At 38.2% G+C, this 23,051-nt stretch overlaps 1 protein-coding gene across 3 annotated transcripts in view; it reads left to right on the top strand.

Moving 5' to 3' along the window:
* LOC132396702 (serine/threonine-protein kinase OSR1-like) overlaps positions 1 to 10,407 on the top strand; it is a 157,476-nt gene extending 147,069 nt beyond the window's left edge. For 2 of the 3 annotated variants that reach the window (XM_059974516.1, XM_059974508.1), the window contains exons 15-18: positions 1,112 to 1,164; positions 2,512 to 2,580; positions 3,946 to 4,010; positions 4,123 to 10,407. In XM_059974516.1, the coding sequence (XP_059830499.1) occupies positions 1,112 to 1,164; positions 2,512 to 2,580; positions 3,946 to 4,010; positions 4,123 to 4,197 (262 nt within the window). In that variant the 3' untranslated portion in view covers positions 4,198 to 10,407. Of the gene's footprint in view, positions 1 to 1,111; positions 1,165 to 2,511; positions 2,581 to 3,510; positions 3,910 to 3,945; positions 4,011 to 4,122 lie in introns of those variants that run through there. The other variant, XM_059974523.1, reaches the window with a different exon arrangement.
* The last annotated feature ends 12,644 nt before the right edge of the window (positions 10,408 to 23,051 follow it).

Here is a 23,051-nt window from a genome sequence, read left to right as displayed (position 1 = left end):
GTGTCAATCAGTTTTGAATGGCTTAGTCTATCAAACCAGCCCACTCTGCCTGTCCGCTGAGGAGTTTTAGTAAACAGAATAGCACCAAGTAAACAGCCCTGTCTGGAGCCGTGAGCCTTACAGGAGTCATAATATGGTCTCTTTTCCCCCGGTGTTATCAGCAGCAGATGTTCCAGTCCCAGTATGTTTTTGTTCCATCTCTTTCTCTCTCATTAGCATCGTGGTAACAGTAACAGTTTGTGATTCTCCCAGGGGAGGGGGACATGGGCAACTCTGTACCCTTCTGCCCATCAGAGTTGTTCATCCTTCGTAACAATCTATACATTATTGTAAAACTATACTTGGATAGTTGATGGAACATGGGAATGTGAGTGATTAGCAAACATTTGGAAAACTGTAAATTACTGCAACACAGTGCAAAGATTCCTGATGTTTATTGCAAAGAAACCATTGAGGTATGCATTCTGCCCCATATTGATAAGTATGCATTCTGCTTTGTTGGAATATGGAGAATTAGATCATTTTGATGTCTTTGCTGGGTGGAAAAATTCTTCATAACCCTTGGGGTGGTATGGCAACATGGCAGTTGCTGTTATACAATTGCACTGTCAGTGACCCATGTTCAATATTGCCATTGTCTGTACTTTCTCCCTGTGACTACATGTTTTCCTCCAGGTGTCCCAGATTCCTCCTGCATTACAAAAAACATACAGGTTAGGAGGTTAATTGGTCACATGAGTGTAATTGGGCAGTGCAGGCTCGTTGGACCAGAAGGGCCTGTGACTGTGAGATATCACAAAATTAAAATTAGAATTTAAAAAGTGCTGCAAGTGCCTCCAAGCATAAAGGGTGGAGCTGAGATCTGTCATCAGTTTTACATGACACATATTAAATACTAAGTCTCCAGTCTGTGAAATGAGTGATATGACATAGTTTACATGCAAAATGAAATAATTATACTCGAGTAAGAACAAGTAGTCTTTTCTGAATACAGCATTAAATTACATACAGCTTCCATCTAATATATATCAACCAAACCACAACTCGGCATTTGAACCATAGCTGAAAGGTGCTTTTGTTTACCACTGCCCCTACTCCCTTTCACCCACAGGAACTTAAAGAAGGAGCTGAATGACATAAGATTTGAATTTACTCCAGGTAGAGGTAAGATGTTCTTTTACATTTTCCTTTAATTTTTCCTGTTCTAGCTGGAGCATTGAACCAGCTGCCTCTATTCAGAGTTTTTGTGGATCTGCTATAGCAGTCAAATATAGAGTAAAACTCTCACTATGGAGTCTTCAATCCAGACATAAACAAGTACATTGCTATAAGTTTTTTTTTACCCAGATCCTATACTGTGTGAGCTCTTTGTAGCTATAAGTTTGTGTTAAATAGTGCACAAGTTTGTGTTGTCTATACGTCCTAATCTAATTTAAAAATGAATAATCGGTATGCACTGTTTTATTTTCATTTTCTAACCTCCTTGGACTATGAAAGTTAATGCACTGTTCGTCTGCCACTGAACCTCTATGAATGCCATTGTACAGCTGAGCATTAAATTTGTAGGTTAAACTACTGTGGCTGAATCTGTTTTTGTTCAACACCTCCATGGTCACAAGTGGAAACTGAATTGTGTGTAACTATTGTTACACTGGTCAGTTTGGCCTGTGCATGATTCTGAATGTTGACGAGATGTGGTATTCTTGTGTAAAGAGAAGCTAACTGAAGAATCACTCGGGTTTATTACAACTTTGTAAAATATGTTGAATCAGCTTCCAAATCCTTTGTTTTTCTCTAAAAAGTTAACTCAGTTTATAGTTGAATTAATGGAGTTCATTAGTAGCTGAAGCAAGCCAGTACACACTGACCTTTTGAACAATTTATACTTTTGGTCATAAAGGATCTACCTTGAGGATCCTGTGTTTTGGGAAAGGATAAATCATTATGTTGTCTTTAATTTTCACTCAATCCAATTTTGTGGATGAGGGTAATGCTTAGTTGTAATACCGTTTTTAAGAATCCTAGTTGGAACACTTTCATCTGTTCTTCACCCCCTCAAACAAATCCAGTTCTATGTTTTCTCAAAATCATTCATGAAATACTCTCCAGTGTTACACCAACTGATCATTCCTTATTTAAGCAGCGGGTTAGTTAACCATTCAGGACAGCAAAGCTTTGTACATTTCTGTCCTTGCCTGACCAGCATTTCCTGGCAAACAGCATTAGGTAGGAGCAAGAAATATTAATGAGTTCTTCCCTCCTTTGATGTAGCTTCTGATTGCCACCTTGTGCAAGTTGTTTGACCCAGTTTGAATTAAATTTGGGGTGCTTGTAACTAGTCCGTCATCTGCTTTGAGTAGGGCCATTGAAAGAGATCATATATTACTTTTATTTAAAGAAAATACAAAGTAGCTCAGATTGAAGAAGAATTTTGCAGTTTTGTTGGATAAGTTAAATATTGCTTGGTTTGCAATTAGTGTTTAATATGAGTACATATATTTATTTTGGCAGATACAGCAGATGGTGTCTCCCAAGAGCTTGTCTCTGCAGGTCTGGTTGATGGAAGAGATGTAGTAATAGGTAACTATTGTTTGGATTATGATATGTGATTTTGGAATTTGACATCTTACTACACTTGAATATCTCAAGTGTCAAGAGCATGTCCTGTGCCACCTTGCCTTTCAAGAAAAAAACGGGTGGCCCCCGTTTTTCAAACGTTTGCTTTACAACAGCTTGCTGTTACGAAAGACCTACATTAGTACCTGCTTTTGCTAACCAAAAAGGATTTTCGCTTTTACGAAGATAAGACACCTGCTTTATACGTGTGTTTACTCTGGGAAAGACTACAATGACCGTGAAGCCTTGTTCGAGCAGTTGTTCGCGTGTACACGCCGATTTTTCTCCAAATCAGTTTTGGCTTGCTGTCTTCCCGAGTTTGATAAGTGAAGCTGCGCCGAACATACAATATTTCTACTTTATATAGGGTGTATATTTATCATATCATTCCTGCTTTTACTATTTGTTAGTGTTATTTTAGGTTTTAAAGTGTTACTTTGTTTGATTTGGTAGGTTATTTTTTGGGTCTGGGAACACTCAAAAATTTTTCCCATATAAATTAATGGCAATTGCTTCTTCGCTTTACGACATTTTGACTTACAAACGGTTTGATAGGAATGCTCTACCTTGGGATTGCAGGGGAAACATGTATTTGTTTGTTTTTTAACCTGGATTGCGATGAAATCCCACCACTTAAATGATGCTGACTAAGCGCTAGTAAGTACTGACTTTGACAGCAAAGGCTATATTCCAAAATTGAACTTCAAAATAATTTTCTAATCTCTTGAATAAATGTGTATATATAGATTCTTCTGAGTAGTTGTATGCTCAGTAATGTGAGCAAGATGAAGCTATTCACCTGCCACACTGACTTCAATAACATGCTCATCATTAGTTTCCCTGACAAGGTGGTGGTGATGGGCTTTCTTTAAATGGCTTCTGTCTTTGTTCCAGGGCAGTGTTGAATAAGGAATTCCAGAATTTTAACAATGGTACTGAAAATGGCATGGTTTTATACGCCTGCAATGTCACAAGGTCGGAAGAGCACCTTGGAAGTAATAGTATTCCCGTTCTTTGTAATGGAAATCAGCAATGGTGGGGGGAGGGAAGCTATTTCTTTTAACCAGTGTTTCTCTTCAAATTTGATTTGTACTTGAGACTTTGTTGGTGGTTACTCGGGGAAAAGGTCTTTTTTTTGAGACAGTTTAAAATATTTTTGATGCTGCTTGATATTTTCCATAAGTGTAATGTGCTTATGTGCTCAGGAAATAAAAAGAAGAATTGATTCAGATTGGGTATGCAGTAGGAGTTTAAATTTTCGAATTTGGATTTAAAAAGCAAAATTAAAATGCACAAATATTTAATGTGTATTTCTTTGCTAAAATTTAGTTGCTGCGAACCTACAGAAAATAGTGGATGAACCAGCTACAAATCGATCCGTCACTTTCAAATTGGTGAGTACGGGCTTCTGTACTGAAAATGAGGCATGTATTTTTCCTGTTCAATTAAATTTATGCAGACATGAAATTATTATTATGCTAAAACAATTTTTTATTTTCCCTGCAGGCTTCTGGAGTTGAAGAATCTGATATTCCTGATGATGTTAAGCTCATAGGATTTGCACAACTTACCATTAGTTAAACCACACTACAACAGAATATAAACTTGCTGACCCCATCTGTGAATAGATATCTCACTGGTGTTGGCCGGAGGAAACTTGTACTGCCAAAGAGTGATGATCTTCGCCTCTTGGACTTGCAACATTTGCCCTGCCTCTCCCCTGTAATGAGGAATGTACAAATAGAAGTGAACTGAGTATTTGCTTTCACTACGCAAGAACGAAATAGATACCATCGAGAGCTTTCTACAAGATTTCAGCTTGCAGATCTCCCCCATCTGATGCCGGGTGCCTGATGAGGGCAAGCTAAAATTGCCAGTTCTCATCTGCTGTTTTTCCTCTTCTGTGTTTTCCCAACTCAAGTAATCCCACCACCCTGGTTTCTTTTCAAAATTGCCTTATTTTTGACAGTGCTTTACTGATCAGTAAACAGAGAGGTGACTTCCCCACAATTCTTGAAGAGATCTAGTGCATCATATTGAGAAATTGTGTGGTTTCAGTAACTAGTCCTTGTTCATTAGTCTTTCTCTTAAAAATGAAACATAACAGAGATGAAAACAAGTATAGATTGCAATTAAGAATATAGTTAATCTGAATTTTTCTTTCCAAAGGGCTGCAGCCACAAGTGATGGGCAGCAAGTATTTTTGAGTATGCATTTATTATGCACTCAGGCTCCCAGGCACATCATTAACTGCCTTTGATGTGATTTGAAAGTAGATTTTCTTTTTGTTTGTGTGGTAAAAGTAAGACAGAATTTAAATATAAATGTTAATGAAAATTAATTCTTTTTTTCCATTTATCTAATATAAAATGTTATTGAGCAATCTGCATCCTGCCTTTATAATAGTGTAAATTTAAAACTCTCCAGTCAGCTTTCTTTCTTTATTAACGCATTCCTGGTGCAATGGGAGAATTTGGTTCTGAGCATTTTTCCTCAAATTGATCTTTTAGCTCAAGGGATTTAAGTTTTACCTGTGAATATTGAATTGTATCAGATTCTCTTGAAGGTTGAAAGCATGATTTGGTTCAAACTATGGTAGTTTTGAGTGATTTGTTGAACTTGTTACTCAGTTGGGGTCACATAATGAAAGTTATACACTATGTGCTGCATTCCGTATTAATGTGATTAGGGCTTACACAATATATAGGTACTATCATGCTATAAAGATCACACGTAAGCCTAAACACTTAAAATTTGCACTAATACTTTGGTATGAACCTAATTTGTTTCTCCAAATCTGGTCCACTATAGCCATCACTGAGATGTATGCAATATGTAATCCTGATGCTTGTTAGCTGCAGAAACTTTGCAGATGGTGTCTGAACAGCATAAAGATGAACTGCTGTTTTTTTTTGGCATAATTTGAGAACTCATCATGCCATCCCTCACTTGGTGTGACAACACAGTACTGGGTGCAACAAATTGTCTTTGCAGTACTAGTTACATAGGAAATTCATTACAGATTACATGCAGCAGCAACCAGTGGTAATGGGGGTTCAAATGGGATGGATGTGTTACCCTGATCAAGATGTTGATGGAAATTGGCTGCCTGGTTTTGAACAGCCGTAGATGGTGGTGGTTAAGACTGCAGCTGTTTATATGTGCTGCAGTTGTGTTTGTTCCCCCACCCTACCTCAGCAGGGATTTTACAAATCCTAAGAAGTTTCTATCCTGATTTCTCCAATGTGTGTATCAGTTTTCAGACCAATGCTACCATTAGGTAAAAATGTTTGTATTGAAAAAGTTTGGTAAGGCTGAGGGAGGCCTTTAACTTGTACTATTTTTCCCATCTAAAAAGATCCTACAGTTTCCCCTACTTTTTTTTTGCTGCATCATATTGCCTCAACTAATTCAAAGTTATTAACTACTAAGTGTCTGGCAGTATTTTCTAATTGTTGGTCACACTGAAGAATTCCTTCCCAATCCTGATTTACTGATCTGACATGTGCCTCTGTCCAAGTCTTGAAGTTTAAATTCAGCAGCATTCCAGACAACCATTTATATTCTTCATCCATTTGAATTGTTACTAAAAAGTCATCTTTCTTTCCTAACTGAAAAACAAGAACGAGAGAATAAAGGCATTATCCATTGGGTATGATACAGCTGCCCTCCAATTAGCACAAGTCAGTCAACCTTGTGTAACCAACTTAAAAATCCTCATTTAAGGAAAGATTTGTGGAGGAGTAACTGGAGCCACATAATTGCATAGATTGTTTGACTAGTGCTTTTAAAATATTGGTTAAAAGCAATTGGCTAAAGAACGGAAAGAGCTATTTGAAAGAGACACATAGATTTTGACATTATTGAATTTGATTGAATTATTTGAACTGTAAATAAGAAAAAATTGTTTTTAGAATTATTTTAAAATCACTGAGTCCTTCACTCTTGGACCTCCTGGTTTTGGATATTTTGTGGATATGAATATTTTGGCTTTGGCAGGAAAGCTTTTGATTTGTCTTCCATCACATGGGAAATATAGGATCTTTCATGTGACCCAGCTACATGATTTCTAACAACTTTTTTCTAAGTTTGTATAGACCTAGCATTGGTTATTTTATTAATATTTGCCTATTAACTGGGACTGAGGACTACTGTTGCTAAGGCTAACTCACAAATCGGTGTATACTGATTGTAACACAAGGTGTAAAATATTGTGATCACTTTTCTTCAACATGATTGTTTTGGATTTTTTTGCATGGTTTTGCTAACTCCTTTTAATCAATAAACAGCAAAATATCTTTTGTGTGCTTAAAGTTGAGACTTCAACTATCTAATACCTAGTAACAAAATAATTGTGTACAAGTAAACAATTTAATGGATTTGGGTCCTGCATTCCAATCAGAATGAATTTTATATTTGCATGTTATCTTAACTATCATTTATTTGATAAAATTCCTCTTTGACACAACAGCTAAAGCTCCCCTCGAGAATTCAGCACAAGGCAAAGAATGGCACTTCTGTCCAATATTCATAAAATGTAGCTTGGTTGATGAAGCCACATTTGAATGGTGTATCCATTTAAGATCAATTTTCTCTCGACCCAATTTAATAGATGTCATGACATTTCTTTGAAGAATCATCAAATAAGACTGGCAGTATCTTAGCTAGCAAATATCCCCTAACTTGTATCATCAAAGCAAGTTATCTGGTCGTGGCCTCCTTGTTATGAAGGATTGCTGCTTGCAAATTGGCAGCTGCATTACAATGATCAGGTATACCTCAAAAGTGATTTTGGATATGCCAGGGCTTTAAGGTTCACAATAAATGCAAGTTCTTTTACTCAATGCAGTCAAAATTAAGTATCCCTTATACCTGATTAAAGTGGTCAATGAGAATATTTTAATGGTCTTCTGCTTGTAACCCATCCACTCCAGAGTTCGATGTGTTGTGTATTCAGCGATGCTCTTCTGCACATCACTGTTGTATATTTCTTTGAGATATTGTTGCCTTCCAGCCAGCTGGAACCAGTCTGGCCAGTCTCCTCAGACCTCTGTTCATTTGTACTTCCATCCTCAGAAGAGGAATTGTTTACTGTTTTTGTGTTTATTTTTCAAGTCATTACAAAGTACACCAATGTGTCTCTTTATAATAACATTTGGCCCTGCACCTTTGAGTATATTGTGTCAAATTATGAATTATGCATTTTGGTACAAGGTGCACACTTAAATTGCCTTCATGGTTTTTTTTCATTCATGTTCACTGTAACTCAGACTCCATTGTAGTTTTTCATCTAAGTTAAATATGCAACATATCCAAGTCATTAATGTTGTGTAGAACAAAAATAGTTTTTGTTTTAATGTTTTGGTCACCAGTAATATAGCACATGGAGTACAGCACAGGAACAGGTCATTCAGCCCACAGTGTTGTGCCAAACCATCTAAAAAGCAAATCAAAAATGCCCAAACATTAATCCCTCCTACCTACACCATGTCCATATCCCTCCATCTTCCTTAAGTCTATGTGCCTATCCAAACATCTCTTAAAAGCCTCTAATTTATTTGCCTCTACCACCATACCAGGCAGTGCATTCCAGGCATCCACAACTGAGTTTAAAAAAAAACAAGTTTGCTCCCAGTATCCCCCTGGACCTACCCCTTCTCACCTTCAATGCATGCCCTTTTGTATTACCCATTTCAACCCTGGGAAACAGATATTGCTGTCCACTCTATTTATGCCTCTCATCATCTTGTAAACCTCTATTCGATCTCTTTTCCCCTCCCCCAGCCTCTGACACTCCGGTGAAGACAACCCAAGTTTATACAGCCTTTCCTGATAGCACATGCCCTCTAAACCAGGCAGCATCCTGCTAAGTCTTTTCAGCACCCTCTCCAAAGCCTCAGCATCCTTCTTATAGTGGGGCATCCAGAACTGTATGCAATACTCTAGCTGTGGCCTAACCAATTTTATAAGGTTGCAACATACTGCTGACTTCTGAACTCAGTGCCTTGTCCAATAAAAACAAGCATTCCAAAAAGCTTCTAAATCACCTCATCAAGCAGCATAGTCACTTTCAAAGAGCTATGAATTTGGATCCCAAGATCTCTCTGCTCAGCAACACTTAAGGACCGTGCCCTTACCAGTGTATTGTCTTCTTGCAGCACCTCACGTCTATGTCTTAAGTTTTTGTGTAGCCCATTGAAGTACTTTTGACTTATAGTTAGTTATTATTAGGAAATACAGCAGCCAGTTTATATGCAGCAAGCTCCCATAAATCTGAATGCAAATATCTTTAGTGTTTTAGTGAATACCAGGTTTGCACCCCACTCTGATCTTTGCCATGAGATCTTTTGCTTTCACCTAAGAGTAAAATGAGATCTTGGTTTAATATTCATCCATAAAAGGGCATCTCTCAGAGTGGTATAGATGTTTCCTCAGTACTGCACTAGTGTGCCCTACTGTTCACTATGTAAGACCTATCCTGGTTGGTCCTACTGAAGTGCAATACCTCATACTTGTCTGCTTTAAATGTCATTTGTAAGCCATGATAGCTGCCTTTGCTGTTCATAACACTGTAATCTTGGTGACATCTGCAAAGTTGCTGATGCAGTTCACCACATTATCATCCAGATCATTGATACAGATGATAAACAATAGACACAACACCCAGCACTGATCCTTGTGGCACAGGCCTCCAGTCAGAGAGACAACCCTCTGCTACCACTCCTTGACTTCTCCCACAAATCTAATGTTGATTCCAAGTTGTTAACTCCTCTTGAATGCCAACGGACTGAACTTTCTTAGCCAGCTGCCCATGTTGGACTTTGTCAACTGCCTTGCTAGTGTCAATTTAGATAACATCCCACTGCCTTGCCTTCATCCACTTTCCAGGTAACTTCCTCAAAAAGCTCTATGAGATTGGTTAGACATGACTTGCCACACTCAAGTCCTTGCTAACTATCCTTAATAATCCATGTCTATCCAAATATACTTATAGATCTGATCCCTTAGAATACCTTCCAATAACTTTCCCACAACTGATGTCAGACTCACTGGCCTATAATTTCCTGGTTTATGTTTCGAGCCTTTTTTAAACAGCAGAAGAGCACAACATGTTGAACCTTGAAGTGAATGGGCTACAGCAGCGGAAGGCCATGATTGATGGCCATTTTATTAGGGAATGGAGGTACTTAATAAAGTGACCACTAACTATATCAAAACATGCTGTGAAATGAGTTATTTGTGTTTACAACCAACGAAGTCTGAGGATATGTTAGCGGCAACCCGCAAGTGTCATCATACATTCTGGTACCAACGTGTTATTTATTACCCATGCAGGGCCAAACAGCACAAGGCTTGATAAAGATATTATATACTAAAGCTTGTCAACATCTACTTCAAGAAATGGATAAATAGAAAAAAATAACTTTGTCACATGTGCATCAAAACAGTGAAATGTGTTAAACAGTCGGAGGATGTGCTGGGGACAGTTTACAAGTGTTGTCATGTATCCAGCACCAGGGTAGCATGCTTCACCTTACTAACCTTTATTCATACATCTTTTGGAATGTATTGGGAAACTGGAGCACCCAGAAGAAACCCATGTAGTCATGGGAAGAACATACAAACTCACAGACAGTAGTGGGAATTGAACCCTAATCTGATTGCTGGCTAAAAGTGTTATGCTAAGTGCCACACTGCTGTAATTTTTGTATGACATCTTTGGATTAAGTCTAGAATTTGACTATTGCTAGAAATTTATTCTGGAGCAAAATAAAAATAGTCTTTGTATTAGCTTGAGATTTTTTTAATCAAGCTCTTTAGTATGTTCAAAAACATTTTCTACTTTGGCTACCTATTTGATCAGAGTAAAAAGCTATATCTGAAATAGTCAAGAGCAAACAGTATCTTAGATTTCTGTATCTATTACTGGACATTAATAGATGTCCTTCCTTACAAGAAAGTACAATTATTTTCCTCTCATATACTCTTGAATGTAGCAGAAGATACAAAGGAAGAAATCAACAAGAAAATAGTCTTAAACCATGATACTCTTCTCTGGCTTCCAGCTGGGTGCAGGTTTCAATTATAACCAACTTTTCAATAACAAACTAACTGCCATCTTCTTCAGGTTTGATGTATGTGTATGGCTCGAAGCCCAAGAAGAGTTTAATTGTCATATATGCCAGGAAAGCACTAGATCCTTTTTCATGATCTTAATTTATTAACATTACCTATCTACATATAAGCTTTTAAAATGTGGTTTCAGGGGCACCATTGCCATATGGATTGAAATCATTCAAAAAGGTTCACTAATCCCACTCTTGGGTAAACAAAAATGAATGTTTTCTTTGAGTTTATGATAAAGTTTATTTTCATAAGTGTTAGCAGCACAATATAAGAGGATGACAATGTCAACAAACTTCAGTTAACAAATTAGATGTGCATTTGCAAACTAACAAAACTATCATAAGTTTGAAAGAGAAAAGAAATTAGGTAATAAGGTTATTTGGCATGATTCAAGAACTTGATGGCAGTGGGGAAGAAGTTGTTGATAAGCCTTGAGGTGAGGGTCTTAAGATAAATGTTGCCTTCCTGAGGTATAACCTCTTACAAATATTCTGATTTGTTAAATGAGCTGTATCTGAAGAAGCTGGCTGAGGCCACCATTCTCCGACCTCTTGGATATCTGTGCTTTGGTGTTTCCATACCAGGCTGTGACGTAACCTGTCAATGTTTTCCTTTATACATTTGTAGAGGTTTATTGGTCTTTGGTGACTTTCAAATTCTAAATTTTCTTTAAATCCTTTCCTAAGATGCATTTTGAATCTATTTCCATTCCTCATTTCATAGATCTTTCTTTGCTTCTGTGAGACTTTTCTTGTTGATCTTAGTTCAGTTTTTAAATTCAATCTATAATTTGGTTTTAGGGCTCATACTCTTAGTATCCAAGGAAACCTGGCCTTCTAACTATATTGGATTGATAGTGCAGAAGCCTACTGTACCATGTCCTGTACACCAATTTCAATCAGGTTATTGTCATGACTGATGAACATTATTGTACTTGCATATAACAATAAACAATTGTGAGTAGTTGAAATGATTTTGTTTGGTGGGGTAGAATTGTTTAATATTTCTGATCAGATTTTTTTTTAATTTCTGAGGGATATTTGGTTTAAGTAGTGTAGGGTGAGGCACAGAATGGAAGGGTTAGAGATTTGCATCCTATTTTCACATCTGAATAAATGAAAAATAGGTCCTGTCAAAGAAGTACAGAGATGATCAGTTTTGCCAACTTGTTTTTTTTGGGCACAGGTTAGGTAAGTCAATACAGTGCGCATTTATTCATGTGATACGGAGAAACTGCTATTGGAATGGGCTGAACCTGATGTCCTAGGATCAAACTGTTGTCAGGAAAATGGAAGGATCTGGACATTGTATAGGCAAAGATGATTAGATTAGCTGGCCATTTGATTATTTATTTATTTTAACACAGCATTGTGGATTGAAGGGTCTGCTCCTATACTGTAATATTCTGTTCTAAAATGTCAGTGAAAAGGGATGCTAGGGTTTTAAAAGTCTAATTGATTAACATCAGGAGGGGGCAGTTATTACAATAATTAGGAAAGTAATCAGCAAAAGGAACAAAAGGGTAACACAAATGGCAAAAGATCAGATGAAGTTGCAAACTTAAAGTAAAAATTGAAGATGACATAAATTAACAAAGTAAAGTTGAATCTATTGTCATAAGTATATTATCCACAAGTGGAATAAAAAATTTCCACCAACATCAGAGGCACAAAACATATGAGCTTCATTCACAAGATAAACAAATCATTTCAGTTTTTAGACCATAAGACATAGGAACGGAATTAGGCCATCTGGCTCATTGAGTCTGCTCCGCTGTTCAATCATGGCTGATCCTTTTTTTAATCTCCTCAACCTCAGCCTTTTCCCCATAACTTTTGATGCCATTTCCAATCAAGAACCTATTAATCTCTGCCTTAAGTACACTCAATGACCTGGCCTCCACAGCTGCATGTGGCAACAAGTTCCACAAATTCACCACCCTTTGGCTAAAGAAATTTATCCACATCTCTGTTTTGAAAGTGCACCCTTCTATTCTGAGGCTTTGCCCTCTCGTCCGAGACTCTCCCACCATGGGAAACATCAATTCTAGATCTACTGAAGGCCTTTCAACATGTGGATTCAATGAGATTCCCCACCCCCCCCCCCCCCCGCATCTTTCTGAATTCCAGCGACGACAGACCCAAAGCCATCAAACATTCCTCATATGATAACCCTTTCATTCCTGGAATTGGCCTTGTGAACCTCCTCTGGACTCTCACACTTCTTTTCTAAGATGAGGCACCAAAAACTGTTTGCAATACTCAAGTTGCGGCCTCACCAGTGCCTTATAAAGCCTCAGCATCACATCCTTGCTTTCGTATTGCAGACCTCTCGAAATAAATGCTAACATGGCATTTGCCTTCCTCACCACCAACTCAACCTTCAATATGTTCTGCACAGGGACTCCCAAGTCCTTCTGCATCTCAGATTCCTGGATTTTCTCCCTATTTAAAAAATAGTCCACACATTTATTTCTACTACCAAAATGTATGACCATTTTACCTGAAAGAACAAAATTAGTGCAGAAAAGGCCCATTTTAAAGTGATCAGAGTTTTATGGTTTTGCTAAACTGTTGTGATTCAGTTTTTGGTGGCTTGTTCAATAACTGAATGGTTGAAGAGAAGTAGCTGTACTGAAACCTGGTGGTGTGGGACTCGAGGTTTCTGTACCTTCTGCCCAATTATAACTAGACGATGGCATGGCCTGGATGGTGAAGATTTTTGATGAAAGATGTTGCCGCCTTGAAGCAGAGCCTCAAGATACTAGTGGTGGGTATGCTCATGATGTACTTTGAGTCCACCACTCTGCAACTTCTTACACATTCAATTTGCTGTAATTGACTATGGTGCAACCAGTCAGGATACTCTTAACAGTACAGCTGTAGAAGTCTGTGCAGTATTCAATGACAAGCCAAACCTCATAAGTCCCCGAAGATGCTAGAGTGCTTTCCTAAAAATTACATTTGTGTGCAGGTCCCAGGGACTTCAAATTTACTGACTGTCAACTACTGATTGTGGATTTGGAAAGGGCATTTCAAAAGGGAACGTAATGGTCAAGGTAACAAAAACAAAAACCAGATAACTTTAAAATGGAAATTATTCTCATTCACAAGAAGCACATTTATTAATGGGAGGGGGAGCAAGCTAGCTATTGTGGGTGAGTAAACTAAAAATGGAAAACACAAAGGCCAAGGTGTATATTAGATGAAGCCATCAGTGAATATGAGAATGTTAGGTGAATTTTTTTTAAAAAGACGAATTCCAACATCTCAAGAAAAACAGACCATATTTCCAGCTGTAATGACAAAGCTATTGATATACACTGATGCAATCATGAGGAAATCTGTAGATGCTGGAAATTCAAGCAACACACAAAATGCTGGTGGAACGCAGCAGGCCAGGCAGCATCTATAGGAAGAAGTACAGTCGACGCTCGTCGGGGTGAAGGGTCTTGGCCCGAATCGTCAACTGTACTTCTTCCTATAGATGCTGCCTGGCCTGCTGCGTTCCATCAACATTTTGTATGTGTTGTTTGATATACACTGACACTGTCATACAGCAGCACTAATACAATCTTCATTATAAACTCCAAAAATCACAAAATCAGAACTTAAAATATTTTTGTGCTGTAAAATGACCTGGGAAAATTCCATTGCAGTGTAGTAGGAAAGTGCCGTTTGGCCTGTTCAAGCCTCTGCTAACTTAATAATCTCAATCTTCTGCCATTAATTATCCTTGTAATCTGTCCTCACATTCTCATAAACCACCAATTCACCTACCCAAATGGGCAGTTGGACCATTTTGCACACCACTGTAATTAAAAGAGACATCCGATTACATAGTGTTTAAAAGAAGTGAATAAGGGCTTTCACACATTTTTGTGCACCACAGTTCCTGAGGAGATATTGGATTACACGCAATTAGAGACTTGGGAAAATCTAATAAAAAGGTAATTGAAGTGGACTGGCCATTGTGTGAGTGGGCAAGTGTTAGAGTTGGGAGTTGAGGCTTTGGCAAGGAGAGACATTAGCTATAGCCTGAATTATTTTTTTGTTACTTTTTCTTCCTTTCTTATTGAGCATTTAGAGCAGTGGGGATGCCAGACAAGATAATGGAATGCTCCTCTTGCGGGATGTGGGAAGGCAGGGAGACCTCCAGTGTCCATAAGGACTGACCTACAAGAAATGCATCCAGCTGCAGCTTCAAACAGACCATGTTAATGAGTTGGAGCCGGAACTGGATGAACTCCCATTCATTCGGAAGGCTGAGTGGTTGATTGACAGAACATACAGGGAAGTAATCGCACCCAAGGTGCAAGACACATAGCTGGGTGACTATTAGAGAAAGGGGATAGGCAACTAGTGCAGAGAATCCCTGTGACCATTCCCCTCAATATCAGGTATACCACTTTGAAGTTGTTGGGAGAGGGGTGGAGATGACTTGGCACAGGAAAGCCAAGTGGTCAGGTCTCTGGCCCTGAGTCTGACATGCCACATGGCTCAAAAGGGAAGCAGAGAGAAGAGATGAGCTGTGGTGACAGGAGATTCCTTGGTTAGAGAAACAGAAAGGATGTTCTGAGGGTGAGAACAAGATGCCTCTCAAGTGCCAGGGTCAGGGATAGCTGGGATCAAGTCCACAGCTTTCTTCTTTTTGTAATTTATTTTTTATTGAAGTTCATCATCAAACAAACATTTCCATAAGATGTATTTCAGATATTGTATATATATATATCATGTAGCCATATATGCCACAAATCTCCACATACTTATCTGGTTATACACTTATAGAAAAGAGAGGAAAGAAAGAACAAGCAAAAGGAGAAACTATGTACAAGTAGGAAGTGATTTTTTTTTTACAACATATTCATTGATTTCTGAGAATAAAATCAGGCCTATGAGGTGTTATGTAGTTAAACCACTTTTCCCAGTATGAATCAAATTGTTCCAGTTTATGATTAACAGCTGCTGTTACCTTCTCCATTTTGTAAATGTCCATTGTAATTTCCATCCATGCATTTAAGGTTGGGCTCTCCTGTGATAACCATTTCCTAGTAAAAGTTTTTTTACCAGCCAACAAAAGTATATTCATTAAACATTTATCTCTTTTCAACCATTCTTGAGGTATATACCCAAAATATATGGTCTTACTTTATAAGGGTATTTCACATTTAAACATGTCTTGTAGGGCATTATACATCCCACTCCAATAGTCTTTGATAATGGGGCATTCCCAGAAAATATGGTAATGGTTTGCATTTTGACTTCCACAATTTCTCCAGCAAACAGGGAGGTTACTATCATAACAGGATTTCTGAGAAGGAGTAATAAAATATCTTACCAAGTTTTTCCATCCGAACTCCCTCGATTTCAGTGAACTGGTACACTTCCATTGATACCTCCATATTATTGTCCATTCTTCCTCAGATATAATTATCCCTCATTCCTTCTCCCATTTTGTTTTAATGTATGAACTCATGTGTTTTAAGATTTGACAAACCCTTATACACGCTTGAAATGATTATACTACTGTTATCTGAATTGTATGCTTTTCTAAATAGCTCTATCAAACATGTACTTGCCTTGGTTACATTTTTAACTGTCCTATTAACATATTGTTGCATCTGTAAATACAGATAAAAGTCTTGTTTTTCTAATAAGTGTTTCTCTTTAAGCATTTCAAAATTGAACAGTTTTCCTTCTTTCATTGTATTGCAAAGAACTGTTATTCCTTTAGCTGTCCAGTCCTTAAATCTAGCATCCAGTTTATTTGGCATAAAATCAGAGTCATATACACACCATTTAAGAATTGCAATATCTCCCTCTAGTTTATCTTCTTTTATAATAGTTTTCCATTTTTAAGAGTCCATTTCACCCATGAGTTAGCAATAGTATTTATGTACCTTTGCAGGTTGTTATCAGCCAAAATTGCCTGTATGGTGATAGGAAATATCCACTCCTCAATGTTTTTCCATTGAGCGCCATATGATGGGTTGCACCAACATATCACAGCTCTCAACTGTGCTGCAAAATAATAAGCTCTAAGAGAAGGTAGGCCCCTTTCCCTTGGCGAATTGCAAAGTTTTGAGATGAACTCTAGGCCTTTTACCCTGCCAAATATATCTCGATAACATTTTGTTCCATTTATTGAATTGATTTTGATTCATCTCTATTGGTAGGGTCTGAAAGAGATATAATAGTCTGGGCAGTATATTTATTTTAATAGATTTAATCCTTGAACTAAGACTAAAAAAAGGAATTGGGTTCCATCTTGTTATATATTCCTTAATTTTTTATATATAGGTTGATAATTGCATTCTGATAATTTTGCCAAATCTTTTGTCATAATGATGCTCAAATATTTGAAAGACTCTGTTTGCCATGCTCAGGGATATCTACTTTCAATTTCTCTTGGTGGACTCTAGTTAGATGAAAGTAATTGGGTTTTATCTATGTTGATCTTGTATCCTGATTATTGACCATATTGTTCAAAGGATTACATCAATTTAGGTAAAGAGTATGTTGGTTGCCCTAAGTAGATCAAAATGTCATCCACACAACAGGCCAATTTATGCTCTGACCCTTTAATAGTAATTCCCCTGATATCTTTATTTTGTCTGATTTTTTGAGCTAATGATTCCAGATATAATGCAAAGAGTAGCGGTGTCCATGCACAACCCTGTCTCTTACCCCTTTCTAGGGTTAGGACTATTTGATAAATATCCATTGGTTTTAATCTTAGCAGTAGGGTTGTCATATAATGCCTGTATAGTTTGAATAATTGTGTCACGGAAACCAAACCTATGTAAAACTCTGTAAAGAAAATTCCAATTAACCGAATCAAATGCCTTTTCAGCTTCTACGGTTATCACTATTGCTTCTATTTTTTTTTTGTGTATATGATCCATAATGTGAAGTGGCCTTCATATATGATCTTGTGTTTGGCATTGTTTTATAAAACCTGTCTGATCGTTATGTATCAGTATGTGTAGAAACTCTTCTAATCCTTTGGCCATAATGGAGGTGTTTTGACAAAGCTTTTGACAAGGTCCCACACAGGAGATTAGTGTGCAAACTGAAAGCACACGGTATTGGGGGTATGGTATTGATGTGGATAGAGAATTGGTTGGCAGACAGGAAGCAAAGAGTGGGAGTAAACGGGACCTTTTCAGAATGGCAGGCAGTGACTAGTGGGATACCGCAAGGCTCAGTGCTGGGACCCCTGTTGTTTACAATATATATTAATGATTTATACGTGGGAATTAAATGCAGCATCTCCAAGTTTGTGGATGACACAAAGCTGGGCGGTGGTGTTAGCTGTGAGGTGGATGCTAAGAGGATGCAGGGTGACTTGGATAGGTTAGGTGAGTGGGCAAGTTCATGGCAAATGCAATTTAATGTGGATAAATGTGAGGTTATCCACTTTGGTTGCAAGAACAGGAAAACAGATTATTATCTGAACGGTGGCCGATTAGGAAAAGGGGAGATGCAACGAGACCTGGGTGTCATTGTACACCAGTCATTGAAGGTGGGCATGCACGTACAGCAGGCGGTGAAAAAGGCAAATGGTATGTTGGCATTCATAGCAAAAAGATTTGAGTACAGGAGCAGGGAGGTTCTACTGCAGTTCTGCAAGGCCTTGGTGAGACCGCACCTAGAATATTGTGTGCAGTTTTGGTCCCCTAATCTGAGGAAAGACATTCTTGCCCTAGAGTGAGTACAGAGAAGGTTCACAGATTGATTCCTGGGATGGCAGGACTTTCATATGAAGAAAGACTGGATCGACTAGGCTTATACTCACTGGAATTTAGAAGATTGAGGGGGGATCTTATTGAAACGTATAAAATTCTAAAGGGATTGGACAGGCTAGATGCAGGAAGATTGTTTCCGATGTTGGGAAAGTCCAGAACGAGGGGTCACAGTTTAAGGATAAAGGGGAAGCCTTTTAGGACCGAGATGAGGAGAAACTTCTTCACACAGAGAGTGGTGAATCTGTGAAATTCTCTGCCACAGGAAACAGTTGAGGCCAGTTCATTGGCTATATTTAAGAGGATATTAGATATGGCCCTTGTGGCTAAAGGGATCAGGGGGTATGGAGAGAAAGCAGGTACAGGGTTCTGAGTTGGATGATCAGCCATGATCATACTGAATGGCGGTGCAGGCTCAAAGGTCCGAATGGCCTACTCCTGCACCTATTTTCTATGTTTCTATGTAAGTAATCTATAATCTACATTAAGAGCGGATATTGATCTAAATGATCCACATTCCATTTTATCCTTGCCTTCTTTCAGTATAGCTGAGATTATTGCCTCCTTCCAGCTGGGTGGCATTTGTGCCTTTTTTAGAGCCCAGTTCAGTGTGGGGAGCAAGACAGGAATTAACTCATTTTTGTTCTTGGATTCCTAATTCTATGAATTCTATTTTCCGCTATCTTTTTTTTCAGTTTACACACCAGTATTTTGATAAACTTAGATCCACTTTCATAATGTCTCTGTTTCAGAAACAATAAATTTTTCCTGATTACTTGCATAGCCAAACTATTAATTTCATTCCTAATGTTTTAAATTTCTTCTAATGCATCCTGTGCCAAATTCAATTTGTTTTTTTAGTTCTTTCAGCCTATTTTGTAATTCCTCTAATGAATAATTCCTTATTTTTTCTTATATGAAGATATTGCTATAATTTTCCCTCTTAAAACAGCCTTCAGAGTATCCCATAAAATGAGAGGTGAAACCCTTCCATTATCCTTGAATTCTAAGTAAAGACCAATTTCTTTTTTTAATTTGTTCCTTAAAGTAGGGATCATTGAGTAGACTTGAATTTAGTTTCCAAATAGTATTCTTTGGTTGTAGGTCAAAATCAACAGATAAATATATAGGTGCATGGTCAGTTACCTCTATTGTCCCAATTCCACAGGAGTTTATTTTGTCTTTGTTTTTTACAAGTGTTATGAAATAGTCTATTCTTTTATACAGAATGGGGTCAGAATAATGAGTGTAATCCCTTCTGTTGGGGTAAAGGTCCCTCTTTATATCAATTAGACCAGCATCCTCAAAAAGTGTATTAACTTTATGTAAAGATTTTGTTTCTTAGGTTTTTCTATTGGAAGAGTCTAAGTTTGGTTGTAATTGTAAATTTAAGTCTCCCTCATAGATCAGGAGATCTTCTGTTTCCATTACCATAATATTAGTAATTTTCTGAAAGAAACTAATATCACTTCCTGGGGGTGCATATACAGTCAATAGAGTAACTGAATTTCCAGCTATATTCCCTCTTACCAGAATATATTTGCCCTCCTTATCTCCCATTTCAAATTCTTTTTCAAAATTTAGCTTGCTTGAGGTAAGAATAGAAACTCCTCTCCTATGTCCTGATTTATATGAGGAGAAAAACAAATTAGTGAAGCCTAATCTCTTTAGTTTTCCATGCTCATTATCACTTAAGTGAGTTTTGTGTAAATAAACTACATGGGCTTGTTCTTTTTGCATTTTGGATAGAATTCTATTATGTTTGATTGGAATTATTAGTCCATTGACATTAAAAGAAATGAATTTTACTTTGTCCTTAGCATTATGTATTTATGTCAATATATCATTGAAATTAGCAGAATAAAACTTAATCGGTCTACTTCCTGAACAAATAAGAACCAAGAAAAGCGAATAATAAAAAAAAAGGCAACAAAGGTGGGATTCCAAGGCTGAGGTCTCTAGTAGATGACCCTGGGTTGAGCTAGAGGAAACATCTAGCTGTGGGGGATAGCCCCTCCTACCTGTGAGTTGAGGGCCCCCATTGCAGTACCCATAAAAGTAAGTGAACAAATCTATATCAATTACACAAAAGATTTCCCTGTGTATTCCTCTCATATATATTCATTCTCATTTTGGGGGGAAAAAGTGGATGAATGAATAAAAAAGAATAACTGAGTATTAGAAAATCCACATTATAATAAGTATTTCTCGAGATAGGTATATCACCGTGTACTTTTGCTTCCGTTTAGCTTCTCAACACTTTTAAAGTTAGCCAAGCCTTATGGCTCTTCTGGAGGGGGTGAGGGCTGTCTTCAGAAAACTCGGTCTCTTCCTGATATATTTCTTTCGCCCTCCTCCCATCCCCTGCTTTCTCGATTCTCACTATTTCCCAAGCAGAGCAAGGTAACTGTTCAGCCAAGCTTTCCCTCAGTTTGATCCAACTGACGGGCAACCCTCTGGCCTTCATGTTTCCTCCCATCTTCATAAAACACTCGCAATTTAGCAGGGTACGGTGTTTGAAATCTAATCTTTCCTTGCTTTAATATTCGCTTTACTTCAGAGTATTCTTTATGTCTCCGCAGGACTGCCGGGGGGTAATTTTGATCGAAATATATTAATTTACCATCCAAAAACACCCCCTTCTTACCCCAGGCCCTTCACAGAATCTCTGTCTTGGTATTGTATCGAAGGAATCTAATTACTATTGAGCGTGGCTTATCTTCTCAGTCTCTAGTAGGCCACAGGGCGAGCTCACGATGCTCTCAATTTCAAGCTCCATAGTCAAAAGAATCTCCAGCATGTCCCACAGCAACTTTTGTACAAACTCCATCATATCCACAACTTTCTTAAGTGGGAGTGTGAGCAGCCAGAGGTTGTGGTCCGTGTCGGTATCAATGAAACGGGTGACAAGGTCCTGCAAAGTGAGTTCATGGAGTTCGGTGCTAAATTAAAGGTCGGGACCTTCAGGGTTATAATCTCATGTGCAAGTGAGGTCAAAAATAGGAAGATCATACAAGTGCCTAAGGAAATGGCGCAAGAAGGAGGGCTTCAGATTTTTGGATCATTCAACTCTCTTCCAGGGAAGGTGGGACCTGATCTAGAAGGGGTCTAATATCTTAGTGGATAGGTTTGCTAGTGCTGCATGGGGAAGGTTTAAACTAGAGTTGCTAGAGGTGGGAACCAGTCCCAGAACAGATAGTGGAGAGCTTGTGGAGACAGATACAGTTAAGCCTACAGACAAAGTCAGAAAACAAAAGGTTGAGCATGGTGGGACAGATGTTCTGCACCGCTTGTATTTCAGTGCAAGGAGTACTGTATTGTAGGAAAGGCAGATGAGCTCAGAACATGGAACGACACCTGGAATTATGACATTGCAGCCATTAGTGAGACTTAGCTGCGGGGGGGGGGGGGGGGGTTGGGCAGGACTGGCAGCTCAGTCTTCCGGGGTTCCATTGTTTTAGACATGATAGAGTGGGGAGGATTCAAGGAGGGGTGGCATTACTAGTAAGGGAAAATGTCATGGCAGTGCTCAGTCAGGATAGTCTGCAGAGCTCATCTACTGAGGATTTATGGGTAGAACTGAGGAATTAGAAAGGTACGGCCATGTTAATGGGATTGTATTACAGACCACGCTACATCTATGGGATTTAGAAGAGCAAATTTGTAGAGAGATCTTAGACTATTGCAAAAAAACATAAGGTTGTGCTAGTAGGTGATTTTACCTTTCCATATACTGACTGGTACTTCCATACTGTAAAAGGACTGGATGGGAAAGTGTTCAGGATAGTTTCCTTAAACAGTACATAGAAGTTCCAATTAGATAATAGATATTATTAGGGTATGAGACAGGACAGGTGACAGAGGTTTGTGTAGGGGAATATTGAATCTAGTGATCATGATGCCGTTAGTTTCAAGGTAATTATGAAAGAGGATAGATCTGGCCCTCGGTTTAAGATTCTAAATTGGAATAAGACCAAATTTTGTGGTATCAGAAAGGATCTGGCAAGTGTGGCTTGGGACAGGCTATTTTCTGGCAAAGGTGTACTTGGTAAGTGGGAGGCCTTCGAAAGTGCAATTTTGTGCGTACAGAACTTGTATGTTCCTGTCAGAAAGAAAGGCAAGAGTAACAGCTTTCGGGAACCTTGTTTGTTATTGAGGCTGTGGTTAAGAAGAAGAAGAAGAAGGAGGTGAATAGCAGGTATAGGCAGACAAGAACAAATTAGTATATGAAATGCAAGCAAACAGCTATGAAGAAAATCAGGAGGGCTAAAAAAAGACGTGAGGTTGCTCTAGCGGACAAGGTAAAGGAGAATCCTAAGGGCATGTACTGATATATTAAGAGCAAACTGATAGCAAGGGACATAATTGGTCCTCTGGAAGATCAGAGTAGTAATCCATGTGTGGAGCCTAAAGAGATGGAGGAGATCCTATATTCTTTGCATCAGTATTTATTCAGGAGATGGAAATAAAGTCTACAGAAGTGAGGCAAAGTGGCATCAACCTCATTGACCCTGTACCCTGTACAGATTACAGAGGAGGAGGTGTTTGCTGTCCTGAGGCAAAT

Source organism: Hypanus sabinus, chromosome 1, assembly GCF_030144855.1.
Source record: "Hypanus sabinus isolate sHypSab1 chromosome 1, sHypSab1.hap1, whole genome shotgun sequence".
Taxonomy (NCBI): Eukaryota; Metazoa; Chordata; class Chondrichthyes; order Myliobatiformes; family Dasyatidae; genus Hypanus; species Hypanus sabinus.
Note: the sequence above shows the minus strand (reverse complement) of the source record. Positions and strands in the feature narration are given on the sequence as shown.